At 31.7% G+C, this 19,184-nt stretch overlaps 2 protein-coding genes across 5 annotated transcripts; one reads left to right on the top strand and one right to left on the bottom strand.

The window, feature by feature from the left end:
• Positions 1-1,258: 1,258 nt before the first annotated feature.
• Positions 1,259-16,390, bottom strand: LOC128159421 (pleckstrin homology domain-containing family F member 2-like). 4 transcript variants are annotated; one of them, XM_052822542.1, is made up of 11 exons: positions 16,249-16,390; positions 13,644-13,708; positions 12,000-12,137; positions 11,623-11,686; positions 11,355-11,384; positions 8,345-8,470; positions 7,571-7,680; positions 6,813-6,960; positions 6,290-6,369; positions 5,859-5,879; positions 1,259-3,817 (listed from the first exon to the last, which is right to left on the bottom strand). In XM_052822542.1, the coding sequence occupies exons 1-11, from the start codon at positions 16,262-16,264 to the stop codon at positions 3,794-3,796; spliced, it is 822 nt and encodes a 273-aa protein (XP_052678502.1). In that variant the 5' UTR covers positions 16,265-16,390; the 3' UTR covers positions 1,259-3,793. The 4 variants fall into 4 exon arrangements, with proteins under 4 accessions (XP_052678502.1, XP_052678575.1, XP_052678641.1 ...); XM_052822615.1 differs by lacking the exon at positions 11,355-11,384 and adding an exon at positions 9,401-9,421; XM_052822681.1 differs by lacking the exon at positions 5,859-5,879 and having other exon boundaries at positions 16,249-16,388.
• Positions 16,391-16,455: 65 nt separating this feature from the next.
• On the top strand, positions 16,456-19,011 carry LOC128159666 (ribonuclease kappa-like). Its single transcript, XM_052822873.1, has 2 exons — positions 16,456-16,613; positions 17,942-19,011. The coding sequence occupies exons 1-2, from the start codon at positions 16,536-16,538 to the stop codon at positions 18,167-18,169; spliced, it is 306 nt and encodes a 101-aa protein (XP_052678833.1). The 5' UTR covers positions 16,456-16,535; the 3' UTR covers positions 18,170-19,011.
• Positions 19,012-19,184: the final 173 nt, after the last annotated feature.

Raw genomic sequence — 19,184 nt, 5'->3', positions numbered from 1 at the left:
AGTACACATACAACGGGATATGTCAGAGTATGTTTTTAACAACCCTGATATAGTACACATACAACAGGATATGCCAGAGTACTGTGGAATCATTAGAATTCGTGGTGGCTCAATTTTCGTGGATTTCGTGGGTACCTCTCATCCATGAATTAACATCCTCCACGAATAATATATTAGGGTTATAAAGTCATATTTCGTTTTGTAGGTATAAGAAAATACACGAAATTACGTCCCCACGAACCTATAAAATTTCAGCAATCCACGAAAATTGGCCCCCACGAAAATTAATGATTCCACAGTATGTTTCTTAACAACCCTGATATAGTACACATACAACAGGATATGTCAGAGCATGTTTTTTAACAACCCTGATATAGTACACATACAACAGGATATGTCAGAGTATGTTATTTTAACAACCCTGATAGAGTACACATACAACTGAATATGTCAGAGCATGTTTTTTAACAACCCTGATATAGTACTCATACAACAGGATACGTCAGAGCATGTTTTTTAACAACCCTGATATAGTACTCATACAACAAGATATGTCAGAGTATGTTTTTTAACAACCCTGATATAGTACTCATACAACAGGATACGTCAGAGTATGTTTTTTAACAACCCTGATTTAGTACTCATACAACAAGATATGTCAGAGTATGTTTTTTAACAACCCTGATATAGTACTCAAACAACAGGATATGTCAGAGTATGTTTTTTTAACAATCCTGATATAGTACACATACAACAGGATATGTCAGAGCATGTTTTTTTAACAATCCTGATATAGTACACATACAACAGGATATGTCAGAGTATGTTTTTTAACAACCCTGATATAGTACACATACAACAGGAAATGTCAGAATATGTTTTTTAACAACCCTGATATAGTACTCATACAACAGGATATGTCAGAGCATGTTTTTTAACAATCCTGATAAAGTACACATACAACAGGATATGTCAGAGTATGTTTTTTAACAACCCTGATATAGTACACATACAACAAGATATGCCAGAGCATGTTTTTAACAACTTTGATATAGTACACATACAACAGGAAATGTCAGAGTATGTTTTTTAACCACCCTGATATAGTACACATACAACAGGATATGTCAGAGCATGCTTTTTAACAACCCAGATAGAGTACACATACAACAGGATATGTCAGAGCATGTTTTTTAACAACCCTGATATAGATAACGATATACATGTATACCCTATAACAAACAAATAATCAAAACCATTTATTTTTATAATACCATAGTTTTATTGTGTTATATAAGATACGTACAAATTTAACAGAATTAAAAAAATCGTAGCATGAAATGCACTGTGAATTTTATCATGAAAAAGGTCTGTTTTATACACCTGTACAAAAATACTGTTCTATGGTGATGGTCTAAGTACATATGATCCAACCCAGCTACTTAATTGTTTTAAAAGAAAATTTGACAATTTTGGCAATTTCTAATTACAGTCATTGAAAAATGTTCATCTGTACAAATTTATCAATAGCCTAGCGACTACATATAAACGGTAGAAAAATTATTCAACTTTAACTCTTCAATTCAATAAAATAGATCATACTAGCTACTCTATTCCATTCTATTTTATTACATCCATTCCATTTAAACTTCCCATGGGAAAACAATCAGCAGTACACATGTACTGGAAATGGAATGATCAATAACAATAACATACTGTAAACCAACTTTTATTCGTGTGCGAGAAATTTTCGAAGGGTTAGCGAGAGCCTCATCGTCGCAGAATATTTCTTGCCGCAAACCAGTCTTTGTATCGTATGGTTGTTATAACAAAATACGGGTCTGGATAAAGCTTGGTCACGAACATTAGTCATCGCGAGCCAGTTTATTGGAAGTTAATCGTGAAATAAAGTCACCGCGAATAAATTTGGTTTACAGCATATAAACAAAGAAAAAAAAACAAGCAAAAAAAACAATCAGCGTTTGCAAATATGTCATACAACGAAATTTGTATCATTTTTCCAGCACATATGGATCCAAGTCTTGTTTTGTTAACAACCCAGTTAATGATATAATTATAAACATTAAAAACCTGAGTTACATAAACTGATTTATATGAATACTATGAGTTTAATACAAGCTTACATTGCTTCTAAACAGATTTAAGGTTACAATGGAGTATTTTTAAAAAAAATTATATATATGTACTACATTGTACAAAGATAGGTTTGAGAAATTTAATCAAATTTTTTCCTCAAGAATTTAAAAAAACCGTCACTTTTTATATCAATCTGTTTTAAAACTCTTTAAGAAGTAAAACAAAATCTTTTGATTAAATGCATGAAGCAGACACTTTACTGGTAAATGTTTCAAAAACCATGCAAAGCAAAGATACTGGTATTGTAATTTAGCTTGCTTAAAAAATAACCTATCCAATTTGTTTCTATAAGGAACTTTTAACTGAGGTTTGGAAAAGTACCGATACATGTAAATAAGACCTCTACTTTAGTTGCAAATATATATGTAAATGACTTAAAGGGGCATGGTCACGATTTTGGTCAAAAATTATTTCTCCTACTTTAATGTTTACAATGCTTCAGTAAGGCATTTTTAATAGGCAACCAAAATTTGAGTGTCATTTGATGAGTTATAAGCGAGTTACAGAGCTTACAATTCTTCGCTTTGTAAACAAAATGTTTGCATACCAAGAATGATTTTAGCCACTTTAATATATGAAAGGGAAATGAAAATATTTAATTTTCAGAAATTTCATACCATACATACATAACTGTACAGTAATGCTAAACTCATGCCATGATATCAAAATAAAATTTTCTCTCTGGAACAGACCACATATCCCAGAAACTAAACTGCTTTTTTTAAAATGATAAACCAGCTGCTAGTGTCAAAATACAAATCTGTTTATATGCATTACAAAAAAAAAACATACCTTATTCAAAGTGTATGATCATGCATGCTACACAATTTATATACGGTATGTATAAATACATATTATACATATTGAAATCTGACTGAATTTTGCATTATCTTTTGAACATACATTTCACTGTTGATATACATAAACACTATAGATGTGAACTTTGTTTTTTGCATATAGTATGTGAATTTGTTAAAGAAAAATATGTACAAATATTTGCTAATAAATATCACGATTAATATGAGTAGTTTCACACCAAAGGGATGACCGTAAATTTGAATAGAATTTAGTTGGTGGTATAGTTCTATAATGAATCAGCTTTGGAAGAAATCAAGATTTTTATTTTTTAAAATAATTTAGATTTTATTAAAACATTGAATTCCATTTCCCAATAATGTGAAATTGCCTACATTAAACATTACTGACAAATTCTTATTCTTTTTGCCTAATGTACACTTGATCATTACTCTGGTACATGTACTTGCTAGTTTATGTAAAAAATCATGAGTTAATGAATTGCATACTGGTAAGCTTTTTTTTTAATGAACGGTTATAAACCATTGAAATATACCACCATCATTCACCAATGACAAAAAAAAAATGTCAAAAGCATGTTTACAAAATACATCACAGACCTGAAATGGCATATCTAAAGACATTTTCAAGACTATATTCAAGTGAAACAGATGGTCAAGTAAGCAAGATTGTGTTGCTAGTAGAAGAATTTTAAGCCACAACAATATATATCTGTTATCCGTGTGAATAAATTGTTTCCCTTTAGCACTATAATGGTTGGTTCAACTGGTTGAAGGATGGTTCTTTCCTGCAGAATATCCAATACACTTCCCTTTTACTATCACTCATAAGACTGGAACTGTCCCTAGTAAAAAGATAAGTCAAACAATATTATATAATGCATGAACTTTAACTCAAAAGATACAATTTTAATACCGTATACAGGGTTATTTTCGCTCTGTGTTTGTTTCGCCCTTCTATTTCGCCCCCATTTTGAATTCACCCAGACAAAGTTTGAAATAAATACTCTTTCTAATTAACACAGCTATTTAAAAGCTAATTTGTTTTGAATTCACCCAGTTTAAAAATTTGCCCAGACAATAAGGGCAAAAGGAGTAAAAACTAGAGGTACTGTGAGCAAGCTCGCAATTGATACCCCCCGCTAAGAAAAATTTGATATATAAACATATTGAATTATTGGTATACCGAGGCTGATTTTTTCCAAAAAAAAAATTTCCACACATTTTTTTTTTCCTAAAAAAAATTTCATCAGGGCAGGCTATTTTTAGAGAGACAGGGATGAGATAGTTTTATGTGGCCTGAGACAGGCAAGCTTTGTGTCAAATTTTAGCTTCTAATAATTCCATTAATACAAGACATGACACAGACAGAATTTAGCATTTTTGAAACAATGACCTTGAACTTCCTCAATTGAAAGATATGGACAGGGCATGAATTTTGCATTTTTTCTGCCAGTGACCTTGACCTTGCCCAAATGACCTTGGGTCAAGGTCATGACACACCCTTAGATCATAAGCAATCTTTGTGTGAGGTAAAAACTTCCAATGTTTCCCCATAAGAAAGATATGGACAGGGCATGAATTTTGCATTTTTTCTGCCAGTGACCTTGACCTTGGGTCAAGGTCACGACACACCCTTAGGTCATAAGCAATCTTGGTGTGAAGTAAGAACTTTCAATGTTTCTCCATAAGAAAGATATGGAGTGGACACAAATTTTGCATTTTTTTCTGCCAGTGACCTTGACCGAATGACCTTGTGTCAAGGTCATGACACACCCTTAGGTCATAAGCAATCTTTATGCGAGGTAAGAACTTCCAATGTTTCTCCATAAGAAAGATATGGACCGGACACGATTGCACAGACAGACGGACGGACAAGGTGATTCCTATATACCCCCCCAAAACTTTGTTTGCGGGGGGTATAATAAAACGTGGGAAATATTTCCCAGAATACAGCAACTGCTTTAGATTAAGTAAAAAGCATCTAAATCGTGAAAAAAATGAAATAGACAGGTGTGCTCATGCACTGAGTGAAGTTACCTGAAAAACTATCATGCATATATAGCATATCAAAGATTTGTACTTTGGTTAATGATCTTTTGAAATAACAAAAGCTTTAATGATTATACATGACCAATCCCTTTATTTTAACATTTTTATAAATGTAAAATAAATATTAGGCTAGGATTCCTCTTGAATTTATTTGAAAGATTTAAAGAAATAACTTGAAGAAAATAAACTCCATATCATTTCAGTCGTCATTGCTAGTCAACAAATATTAGTATCAAATTACAATAAAATACTACACAATGATATTATAACAGCACCATATGTATCAGAAACATATTAAATTAAAACCTGTATTTCTCTTTTATCTAGTGAGATGCACAATTAACAGAAAGAATAAAACATTATTGCCCGACACCCTCCCCACACTTTCTTCAGAATGCTTTCATTTAGAGCAAAATTTGATTGACCTTTCTAGCTGTCTTGTTATGATTACAAGTTCAAGATTCCACTCATGTAAAAAAGGAGAAAAATAAAGGACAATGGGGACACCATATCCTGGCGAAATTTTGACCAGAAAAGCTCATTCAGTCTTCAGAAAAAGGTTTTCAAAACATCTGTTGTTTTGATACTTTTCTTTTAAAATAGACAGTATGAAGACCTTTTTGATATATAAAGAATAATTTTGATAATACATTTACATGTAATAATTTCAATAAAAAAAGTTTAGATTAGAAGTAATCTGTTCAAATTTCATGTCTACTTGTTACAAAGCATGAAATTCATGCAGCATGCTCATCATAGCATTGACAGCATTATTCTACGGTAGATATAAAGCTAAGATGTCATTATACAGATAGTTCATATGGACATATGTACCTCTGGGGGAATGCTATTCTCCTGAAATAAAAACAACAACCACATTGATTGATTTGATTGAGTACATCAAAGCTACATTTCCTTCCCTACAATTGCAAGTTGACTATATAAACAGAAACCAAGTTAACCCATCAGGCAAAAACCTGCGGATCAAGAAAATATTTCCACAGGGGGGGAGGGTCCATGGCCATGGGGTTAATTTGTTTTCCGGTTTTTCAGGGGGAGAAGGGGAGGTTGGGTCCAAGGCAAATTTTCCAGAAAATAACCATGTGAATTTAATAAATTAGAATTTTTTTTATTTTTTTTGGGGGGGGGGGGGGGGGGGTATGGACTGCCCCTGACACTCCCCTAGATCCCCCCATGTATAAGGAGCAAGCAATATAAATCAATGGCTGTGGAGTGCTTCCTGGCTGTGAAGTAATGACACTAACCTCATTGACATCTTGATTGGCTGGTTCTTCGTCGTCATCAGAGGATGAATCACCAGAGGAATCGTCTGTAGCATGAGTATCTACAAATTACATAATGACTATATAAAGTATAGGTATAAATGTGAAAGAGACTCATAGCAAGGCCCCAAGATCAAGAGGCAGTCTTGGGCTCAGTAATTTGTTCTCTGCTTTTATGCATTTTTATAAAATATGCACTCAAAATTACAAATTAGCTTTGCCTGTCATGTTGCTAACTAAAAGTTTGATTGTGTCCATTTAATACATGTATAACTAACATTCATTTTATTAGAGCAATAGATTTTTCTCTGTTTTGATACTTATCTCCAACAGATATGGCTTTTAATTTGAGGCCTGAACTTAACCTTTCAGCTTGTTATATATCCAATATGTAATAAGGAAAACCTGATGTTCACACAAATCACTTTATTTCCAACAAATTACCAGTCTGTAAGAATGAAATAGCTAGTGCAATATACATTGTACTATGTTGTACGGTACTCACTAGTCACCGGTACTGTTGCCTTGGTGTGTGACAGGCCCTGGTAACATGTTAGACACACACGGAGGGGTTTAGATGCCTGCTGGGGGAGGAGCCATTTGTTGCTGGAGCAGTCCTTACATACAACTATCCCACACTTTCTACAATGGTGCTGAAAATTCAAACATACAGAGGATAACATTATGTGGAATATGCATATCATCAACATCATACAAAACTAACTATTTCTTTTATTCTTATCAACCATACTTTTAATATAAGAATTTGCTCAACAAAATGGCATGGAGCATCAATTCTGCATCATATTCATAAAGTGTACACCACACATTCATGCACACATCAGTTTTATTTTGTAAGCAACACAAAAGGAACAAATGATTTATGTTGATGGCTTGTAGCAGTTGGAACACTGAGCATGACCCAAACAGAATGACTACGGGTACTCAGGAATTATTTGTAAAGCATTACTGGTTATTAATTTATGTCAGCTCAATATTCACAACCAGTATAACAATTTTAGACTTTTCTATGTGTATCTTTCAAAGCTTTTTGTACTTTTTGCTGCTCACTACCATTCATGAACAGTTGAATCATATTAGTACCATAAATGTATCCAAGTGAATTGGAATACATCTCAACCACCATTTCATTATGTATTTTAACCCAAATATCTGGAATGCTTCGAAATCTCCATGTATTTTTCTCAGTCCCCATTCAATATCAAAATAACCGTTTGACAGTACACCAGTCTGCTTACTAACCCGCCGATTGATCAGTGTGAACTGGGACTTTTTGCAATGCATGCAGAGAGTGGCCTCCGAGTCAGGCACCCACACAGGGGAATCATTGTCTGTGTTCTGGGTTTTTCCCTCTACAAAATAACAATTGTTTCCTTTATAAACACATATTACGTGACCATTAAAGCAGGAACACCTACATTATTTCCTAGTATTCCCACATCAAACTATTTATGAAGAAGACAAAACATCCCTCTCTAATCTTCATCTAATAGTTCAGTGGTGTCAGCTGCCAACATTCACAATGTCTGAATCACTTATTCAAATACCATCTTTCCCAAATAAAACTTTGAAGTTTCCCTCCCAAACCATTCAATGACAGTGACAATTTGTTTTCCAAAAATCGACCAGTCAATCAGCTTTTGAAAAAGTGTCTTGACTGATTAAAACTGCTCTTAACATCTGTTCCAAAAGTACATGTACTTTAATACATTATAAAGCAGATTAATACAAACTTCACTTTGTGAAGGAAATGCTTGATTCAGTATGACAATTTAAAAGAGCTGCAGAAAGACCTTATCATTGCTGGATAGCCTTGACCTCTGACATCAGATCTGTTTTGATATCGTAGAGGCCATCCCAATGATTTCATTTGATCATAGTTATTAAACCTAAGAAGATATGACATTGGCCTTGATGAATGACATTGACCTTCAACAATGACCTTGATATTGCAGAAGAATGGGCTTCTTATTTTTTTATGGAAAGAACCAGACAGGCATGCTTGCCAGTACATACGTTTAATAAGGAGATCATCCACACACTTTTTGATATGTGACATCCACTGGTGTTTCTCTGTAGAAGTAGCTGCATATACAACAAAGGATTTGCTTGGACTTATTAGTTTCCAGCCATTCCGTAAGGCTGAAATCAAACGAAGGTTACGATTAATACAAATAATCAGACAAGTAACAGATGGTCAATTGTTATCAGGAAGTACTTTTAAATATTGTATGCATCTCTTTGACTATTATAATAACCAATTTCATAATGTAATCAGTTTTCGCAGCATTTTTTTTTACATAATATAAAACTCAGCATATTTGTTTTTGCCATTTTACTTTCAATTATTATTAATTTTCTATATTCAAAGCTAACTTAATACAGTATAAAACAAAAAAATATTACTGTAAGAATTTATGATCTAAAGTAAACAAAACAAAATATTGCTATCTTTCAATGGACATTAAAAATAACCATGGCATAAAGAATAGCGTTATAAGAACAAACAACCTTTAAATTTTGGGAACACAATTTTTTTCCATTACATTTACGATCAAATTGGGATGTGTCCCTATATAACCTTAACATAATCACTGTTTGATAACGTATGTTTAAAGTAACACATCTAAATTAGCCATTGATAAGATCTGTATTGTAAGTCATGTCTCAACATACTAAGTTTTACCCAATACTGAAATGGTTCCTGGTTAGTACATTTTTTTTAAAGCAGAAGGAAAATGACAACCTTATATTCATTCTTACCTATAGATTTCTTTTATATGTATAATATCTTAAAGGCAGCTGAAAACATTCTTTTGTTAATGTTCATAAAATGTGTATTATGGGCAATGGTGAAGCAAGAAATAAAATCTATGGACAGTAAAAGCCATGAAAATTAACTATTATCAACCAAAAATGGAAAATAAAGATTGCATAAAAGGGGACATGATTTAATCTATTCAAATTTTATTTCAGGATATTGCTGCATTAAAAAAAATTGGCTGTTCTTTAATGATTTTGCTTGTGTTAGTTGCTGTTGACATTTGATTCTATAAGAAAATGGGTTCTTACTCTCATTTCTGTACCTGAGTACTACAAAACCAATCATTTCCATAATTCCATGCATTATTACATAAAGAACCTACATGAAGACCAAATTAATGGCATTCGTTCATCAATGAAAAATAAAGAGATCGACAGTCAAAATTACTTCTCATTTACCTGCTTTTAATTAAGCTACAAATATGTGACCCAGATAGCTATAGTGCAAGTTATGAAATACTAAGTAAAGCTACCTTAAATATATTTCAAAAGAACAAAATTTTTTTTTATAAACAGTGGAGGTTCTGACAATTCCAATAGCAGTTTTAAGATCAAAGCTATAAAATGGGGGAAAGATCAGCACCAAGCCCAAGGAATTCTAGCATGTATATAATATAGGTCTTAAATCCGTATGTAAAGAACTTCGATATCAAATAAAGAAAAAAGACCACTCAGATTAACTCTCAGATAACTGCTTCATACTTTAGAAATAAAAGCTGTGAAATCAATATTATCTATAAGACACCCTTCTAATAATTCACTGTACCACGTTCAGAGTCTGTGTTTTGCAAGTTGCTTCATCTAAATATTAACCTTCGGCATCACGGAAATTCTTACAATAAATCTATACAATGCACTAATTGTTTGCAGGAGTTCTGGATGGATTTTTTAAAATTTGGTACTTGAAAAAATAATGTATTCCTATTAATTACAAAACCAGTTTAGAACAAAATTTATTCTAGAATAATGAAACTACCAATAAAAAAAATATATAAAAATAAACCACTTAACAAAAGGCAGGAGGCTTCCTGCTTAAAAACATTGTTGCACTTTCAGCTATCATTTTGTGTCACTGTGTGTCACTCAGTGACGTACACTGTACTGACTATACATGCAGTGGCGCATTTTCACATATAAACTCATTACATTTAGGAAATCCCTTAACTTTTATTTAACAGTGAATTTTTCTTTTTCATTAAAATTCAAATATACCTAAAAAGTGTCAGTGAAAAAAAACTCAGCAATTTAATTATCTTGTGGTGAATATGAATTTTCTGGTCTGGTATCATACTTTTCGAAACTTCCCCAATTTTCATGCCTTGGACGTATGGTTAACTTGTAAAATCAACAATTTATAATTGATCTACCATAATGTTCATTTTGATAAAAATCCAGTTTATAACAAATATTCTGTAATTATAACTGTTCTAATGACAGCAATATATTCATTTACCATCAATGCTATATACCATGATATACAAATGTACTTAATAGATACGCAATATTGCACTGTCTATGATGTACCTTAAACACCCTTGAGATGCAATGCATGATACAATATTACATAGAAATACAGTTTTATATTTTCTTTTACATTTTGAACTTTGCCTAAACTGAAACTAGGAATGAAATTTTTGTGTGTGCGATGAAGGTCATGACAAACCAAAAACCAGATTAATGTATCAATCAGTACTCAATATTTGCCCCTATAAACACTCATCCTATGAAATTAAAACACCCTGGTAATTCTGTAACAGATTTGCATGTGTTTGAAAATAACATCTATTCATGTAAAATACATGTAGTTAAATATCTTTTACTTTTACAATTTTCTTTCACATTTCAACACTTCCATGGAAGAATTTTTCATTATATCAATTAAAAAAAAAGATTATTGTGCTGTTATACAGAACATTTAAATATAAATCAGGAATCCCAAACTAATTTTGATATACTGTTATAATTACAGTGGGTTTTTTTCTGGTTACTTACCAGTAATTCTGTACATGTAACAATGATATCTTCTAATATCAAAATACATCATGTACATGTATAAAACTTATTTCATATCAAATGTTTATAATGTGTATAAGGAGAGTAAAAGATGTTGTTTACTGGGGCAAATGTATATAGCTGAAATATTTAGTACAAAAAGATAGCATACTAAGAGAAACACTACACAGCAATCACTCAGTACATGTACCTCGTTTACCATCGGTTGTGTAAAAAGAACCTTAAAGGGACAAACAACACAGTTCTGCCATCAGTAAACTCCAAACAGGATTATCAATTCAACACATATATGTATCACTACAGATATTTTCACATTATTATTAAATATATTAAAATTAAAAATTAAAAGCAGAAATCCATCCTTATTCAATATCATAAAATTCTCTCTCTCTCTCTCTCTCTCTCTCTCTCTCTCTCTCTCTCTCTCAATAAGCTAGTTATTTCTAAGATATACATACTTCCTTCATCTTGAACATCCTCTAATTTAACATCTTCTAATGATATCACATGTTGTTGATTATACTGCAAAAAATCAGAAAAATATGCATTGAGTGTAGTACTAAAATTTACGTCAACTATAAAGTCATAAAAATACAAAATTCTTGTCATTAAACAAACTTGCCTCCTGTAATAAATATATGTCTGCTAGAATAATTATAGGAATATCGGTACATGTAATTTAATTTTACAGAAAAAAAAACTTAATTTGCTTTTAATTCATGATTAATTTTCATGCATACATTATAATACAATGGAACTTTTGTTATGGAAATATTTGATATTAGTAAATAATCTGAAATTTTTTCATTGAAATTTTAAGTTTCATTCTACACACCTTTTTTCGGTTTATGACAATATTGCCGTACACAAGAATATCGTTAAACAGGAAGAACTGCCGAGGTTTGGGTTTTTTCCGACACATTTTGGTTAGGACACCTTCTCCAACTAATGCTCGACCGGTTACATTTAATGGCTGCAATGAAAGCAAGGAGATGATATAAATGGGTATGTTTATAAAAAGTGATCAATTAATAACAGTATACTAAAATTTTACACTTTCACTGATCATTCCAATTTTGTATCCTTTTCATAGTCCATAGGTCTTTAAAGGCAACAAATTTTTCAATCTACCGTTCTGTAAACAGGGAAATATTTGCCCCTGTTTTATTTTCACCCCTTTCGCCCTCGTTGTCAGTGGGCGAATTTAAAACTGGGCAAATTCCAATATTCCAAGTTACCTCTTTAAAACAAGCGTGTCTGGGCGAATTTAAGATGGAGCAAAACTGTTTGCAAGTGTTGAAGGGCGAAAATAACCCTGTATACACTAACAGTATTTATTTTCAAAATGAAGTTTTGAACAGTGTGTGTAGACTTGCTTAAGTCTCCATGTTCATCATTTTATGCTCTCTTTCATACATTTAAATGGAAACATTAAAACAACATAGAGACTTGTGCAAGAGTACAATGTGTTTCCTTTATACATAATTATATGTAATACAGGTTCTATAATCTGAAATAGATTTTATTTTAAACTAAATGGAAATGGAAATCTAGTGTCCCTTGACACATAAATAAACTGATTTTCATTTTTACTTCACAATTTTTATACGGATATATTGCTATTTGATCTGGATATGCCGTTTTTTACATTTTAGAAGTTTAAAGGAAGCAGAGCTACTTTAGACTGTGTACCGGCAAAAAAAACAAAGCTCCCTGCTTGCAACTAATTTCAGCTTTGTTAACTTACTTCCTGTTGATGAATACATTCACGGATTGACAGAAATGCCGAAGGAATGTGTCAATAACTCTCTGTATATTACTAAACAACACAATTACTGTGTGATTCACAGCTTACTACTACTTACCGTTCAACAGCTTAATCCCTAATTAAGAAGTTTTCATTTCTATCATATTTTGAATCATATAAAAGAAAGAATGAAGCTATGGTTTTCATACCACAGAAATATAAAGAGCTTTGATTTATCGATAAGAATTAGATTCTTGTCTTTATGATTGTCTCAGGGTCAAATTTTTCTTGGAAACTCAACACACAGAACAAGGGGGGGGGGGGGGGGCTGAAGGAAGGGGTTATGTCACTGATATGTAACATACTTTGGCACAAATTTTCATATAACATACTCATAGAACATACCACAATGCCAGTTTTCCTATACATGTATTTAATGTTATCCATATAAAAGATAGCTTAATTTAAATAATATTATGACAATGGTCAGAAGTACTGATATGTATAATGACAAATTTTAACCTATCCCTGCACATAGTGACTCAGCTAACTTAAACCATACAATGTCATGCAGTACTAGATGAGTAATTTGTGATAAATGACTAATTTGTGGAAAGACTTCTGTTTTCCAATGACAAGGAATCAGTTCTGTGAAGTAATCATTCTGCGTTCGCAAATCTTGAACATGTCAAAATACTGAAGTACCGTTATAGAGAAAAAGCCTAAAACTACCTGTCCAGATGCACCAAAACATTGCTCCACATAGGCTATGCGCCTGCTGTTGGCCTCCGAATGAACTAAAATAAACAGAAAAAAGTTTACAAATTTCAATGAAAAAAATAATATCTAATTTTTAGATTATATTATGGTATGATCTTGTAAGTAACATGCATTGTCGTTCTAGAGTTAAAGTATTAAACTAGATGGGGCTAGGGGAACAGAGTGAGAGAAAAACCCCGGAAAAATATTTTATAAAGATATCTCTTAAATATGCTAAGCCCTTGACCTATAAACTTGGTTCAAAGTCACTTTCTATTCTATACCAAAAAGTAATATGTGAGTGAAATTGGAGCCTGACTGGTCATATATTCCAGACAAGTAATGTCAGACATACATATTGGTTAAGGGCTTCACAGACCGAAATTAAGGAACAATGGCACTGCACCCAACCCAGTGTTTTTTTTCTCACAAATTTGGGACTGGGGGCTGGGGCCCTTTCAGTTGGGAAAAACAGGAAAATTGGGAAAATTCATTTTCATTGATAATAATGAAATTTAATGGTTTCTATGACTATAATTTATTCAAAATGAAATACAAATTAAAGCACAATGCTTCTTTTTCTATTGTTTATCCAGTATTCATTACCGTAACCGGAACATGCTAGATAAGACGTACATAAAATTTTGACAACTCGTACAAAGATTTTTTTTTAAATTACAATTGTGAATTTTCGGTCCGAAATTGGGAAAATATTTGGAAATTTCCAATTGGGACTGGGGCCGAATTTCAGCCCCAAATCAGGCCCCCAAAAACACTGCAACCCAAACCAGCTTTTGAACTATCCTTGACCCACGGTTGTCATAGGGCAACCCTCAACCCTAGATTGGAATTTAATTACCATCTTTCTTTAATTTGACAAAAATTCAAAAATATCAGGATACTTTTGCAACTTTTACAGTTTGGGAAATATTTTCCCTTTTTGCATAATAAATATTAAATCAGTATGGCTAAGAGCCAGTAACTGCTTAAAAATATTTACAGATTTCTATAGTTTTTTGAAAGACATAGTATCCTACTTCAATTTTGATGTCTGAAAAGTTTAAAATCTAATATTTGGTTGTTTTATGAAATGAAAGGTGACATACAGTTGAATTTTGGTACATCAAACAACCTTTTCTTGAAAACCATGGATATGTTTTATTGGTTTTAAGTCTCAACCACTTATTCTTAAAGCATTAATACTCAATATAACGAACTTTGAATCTCGTAAATTTAATTACCATCTTTCTTTAATTTGACAAAAATTCAAAAATATCAGGATACTTTTGCAACTTTTACAGTTTGGGAAATATTTTCCCTTTTTGCATAATAAATATTAAATCAGTATGGCTAAGAGCCAGTAACTGCTTAAAAATATTTACAGATTTCTATAGTTTTTTGAAAGACATAGTATCCTACTTCAATTTTGATGTCTGAAAAGTTTAAAATCTAATATTTGGTTGTTTTATGAAATGAAAGGTGACATACAGTTGAATTTTGGTACATCAAACAACCTTTTCTTGAAAACCATGGATATGTTTTATTGGTTTTAAGTCTCAACCACTTATTCTTAAAGCATTAATACTCAATATAACGAACTTTGAATCTCGTAAATTTAATTACCATCTTTCTTTAATTTGACAAAAATTCAAAAATATCAGGATACTTTTGCAACTTTTACAGTTTGGGAAATATTTTCCCTTTTTGCATAATAAATATTAAATCAGTATGGCTAAGAGCCAGTAACTGCTTAAAAATATTTACAGATTTCTATAGTTTTTTGAAAGACATAGTATCCTACTTCAATTTTGATGTCTGAAAAGTTTAAAATCTAATATTTGGTTGTTTTATGAAATGAAAGGTGACATACAGTTGAATTTTGGTACATCAAACAACCTTTTCTTGAAAACCATGGATATGTTTTAATTGGTTTTAAGTCTCAACCACTTATTCTTAAAGCATTAATACTCAATATAACGAACTTTGAATCTCGTAATTTTTTATCAATTAAAGTTAGAAATACAGTTGAACTTCATTATCTCGAACACTGATTTCTCGAATACAAGTGCATAGTGATTTGTAAGTCCCAACTTTTTATTTTTCAGGTATTTTACTCTCGATATCTTGAATACTCGGATATCTCGAAGTTTTTATAAAGCACCATCTAGTTCGAAATAACGAAGTTTGACTGTAATAATAGTTAGACTGTACTTAGACATCACACCGCCAGTGATCGTATTATCCTATTCACCTTAATAAACCTGAAGTGAATAAATATATTCCTGATTTATACCCGTGTCTCGTAATTTTCAGAACATATCATCTGACATATACATATGAAATAAGATAATGGTAAACAAGCACATGTTTCCTACATATACTGATCATCAGGATCTTTGCCTTCATCAGTTCATCACTTGTCAAATAATATTAAATCCAAACACCAATAACATTGCTGGAAATTTTATACACAAAATAAACTCATACAATAAAACGAGTTAGGCAAGTAAAACACATAAATCAAGGCAATATTGTCAAAATACATAAGCCTACTAGTAGTTAAAAATTAATCACCCACCCAATCGATCCACCATCTTTAAGGTATAACGAATATCGATCCCGATGATATATTAAGTTTCTGTTGCTTGAAAAACAATCTTCAGGATATATTTAAAACCTTTGTATATTGTCACAATAGTCTTAATTGTTGTTTTAGAATAGAATTAACAATTACTTTTTGGGAAGGTTTTTTTTCTAAAAACGATATTCTTCGGGTTCGAAATGTGAATTTCAACAAATTATCATGTGACAGAAGGTCAAGGCCATATTCAGACTAGGAGTCACAGGAATCTGTAAACGATCAAGATGGTTAAATGTCCAATTTGTGGTCCAAAACTTTCAATATGTTGCTCTATATTGAGCATCTGGGGTATTGTCATGTTGGTAAGTTTCTATACCAGTCTGAACAGTGTATTGTCTTGATAATGTACAAATTGAAAATGTTATCCAAATTATGTTGTTTACGTATAATGCATGTACTAGATATGAGATATCATTTTACTATCAACATGAACTTATCAAAATTATTTTAAAGCGCTATACTCAAAGTTTTAAAACTATTTTTGCTGTTGTTAAAATCTACATAAAGATGTGTTTGCAAGGATCACATGATTACATTTTTTGCTTTATCATTTTGCTTCAAAAGTTCAATCAATAACCAATTATTACAGACTAGAATGAAAAAAATCTCAATATTTCTCCTATGAAATGTTCCCTCCATATTTTTGGGTTGAAAGATGGGCTAAAAGTTTACATAAATTTCTTCGGGAATGACATATGAAAGTGCTCGGAAAAATAAAAGACAATTTTAAAACAAAAGGAGAAACATGACATCCATTATGGTAGACAGACACCTCGGCCCCTGGTGGTCACCTCGGTCTTGACAGGTTGGCCAAAAAGTATTGACATGCTGGCCCATATAAAAGACACCTCGACACAATGTAATTTCCTATTACATAATTAGCCAACGTACCTCTTGAAATTTTAGATGCGGTAATTGTCGCATGGTCAGTGTTTATCTAACAAATTTAAATAAAGCAAATGAATTTCGTACAACCGTTAAGAATACATTATCTTCATTATCCAAATGTGCAGATCGATACGTGTATATTTATTTACCAAATTTTTTTTTAGAATATATCGTTTTTGAGTGTGTATTTTTTACATTTGAGAATACAAAATGGCTGAAACTGGTAGATATGGTAATTATCGCAATTTGTGAATAATTTAGTAAATTTAAGAATAGCTTGCTATTTCAATTTCCATGTATATATACTGGAAAAGATGTCCCGGTAACATATTATGATATAATTGTTATTGGGGATTTTAGGAATTGTTCCACTCAGAAATGATATAAAAAGTAAATTTGAGGTATTACTGGGTACAAACTTCTTTGTAGCACGTTTGAGAATACAAAATGGCTGAAACTGGTAGATATGGTAATTATCGCAATTTGTGAATAATTTAGTAAATTTCAGAATAGCTTGCTATTTCAATTTCTGCGAATTTTTCATTCCCACAAAATACTGCAGAAAATAAACAATCACAGAACTTAACCGCTAAATGGTATATATATGTAAATATTTTCATCATGCTTATTATACCATCTGTTGTTTGAGTTGAGATGATCTTCCTCCGACAAAGAGAAACATGACATCCATTATATCATCCATTATATATATACAATGTATATATATCTACTTTTTTTGCAGGGACTGTTGGGGGTTTTCTACAAAATTCACAGTGTGGCTCTCTTTGAAGACATTCCCCTTTCAGCAGAAGAATGGGCTAAAGGGAATTACTCCATGACAGAAATCCACGAAAAATTTGACCAAACAGCCTACAACTGTTTTATTGCTGCAGGGATTTACATCTTGTTCTTCTTTTTTTCCTGCTGTCAACAGAGAATGAACTCAAAAGCCAGCTATGAAATGTCTTAAAGGGACCACAGCAAAGTGTCTGACAAAAACAATGAACAATCCTAGTCTGCTATCATTATTTTTTTTGTAGTTAAAAAGGACAATATTCAGTTATTTATTAGTGTTCAGTGATAGTAAAGCAGAAAACAAAAGTACATTTACCATATTTAATCTTTAGGTGAAGAGCTCTATATGTATTATGTCAAATTATTGTTATTTTTAGAGGGTATCAAGGTAGCATATTTATTAAAAGCAGTTACCATGAAAAGGCTTTATAATATTAAAGGAATTTTATAAGAAAATACATGAACATGAAATGGGTTAAAATCTAGTTTTGCACATTTAAAAGTTGAAAAATATATTGTTTCTTGTCAATTTTAAAAACTGCAGGAAAAAATCATTTTTATTAAAGTAGATTTTTCACTTCATGCCATGACCTTTGTATGGTACCGTGTACATCGCTATACATTTAACATTCCAATTCTGCATGCCTGGACTATACCGCTGCATGGAAAATAATACAAGGACCGTACATATCTGGAAAATCAGCTGAAGGACACAATGAAATCCTGCTAATGTTTGGAATGTGTGTATTTGTTATTAAGTGCTTGATGTGTTTAGTTTACCTGTTCTTTTTCTGTGATGACAACAAATTGAAAAATGTACAGCATATACCAGTTTATATATAGAAAAGTGTGTTGTAATCAAGATTTTAGATAGTGTATGTCAAATTAAAAACGGTAGTGTTACAAATAATTTTAAAATCTTATGTAAGAATCTATAATGTAAGCTGATGTTATGTTGTGATATACTTGTTTTAATTTGTATGCAATACAAAATGAAATAAAACTTAAATAACCAGATTTAATTTTATTTTTGGGAGGAATTATCATTTTAATTTCTGAGCTTTCCATAAGGGGCAATAGGAAGTGATTTACTGTAAATATAATACTATACATTGGCTGTGTATTCATATAGTGTAAGTACATGTATGTCGCTAAATGCCTTGCATATAGGTATTAGAATAGGTGTAATT

The sequence above is a fragment of the Crassostrea angulata genome, chromosome 1 (assembly GCF_025612915.1).
Source record: "Crassostrea angulata isolate pt1a10 chromosome 1, ASM2561291v2, whole genome shotgun sequence".
In the NCBI taxonomy this organism is placed as follows: Eukaryota; Metazoa; Mollusca; class Bivalvia; order Ostreida; family Ostreidae; genus Magallana; species Magallana angulata.
Note: the sequence above shows the minus strand (reverse complement) of the source record. Positions and strands in the feature narration are given on the sequence as shown.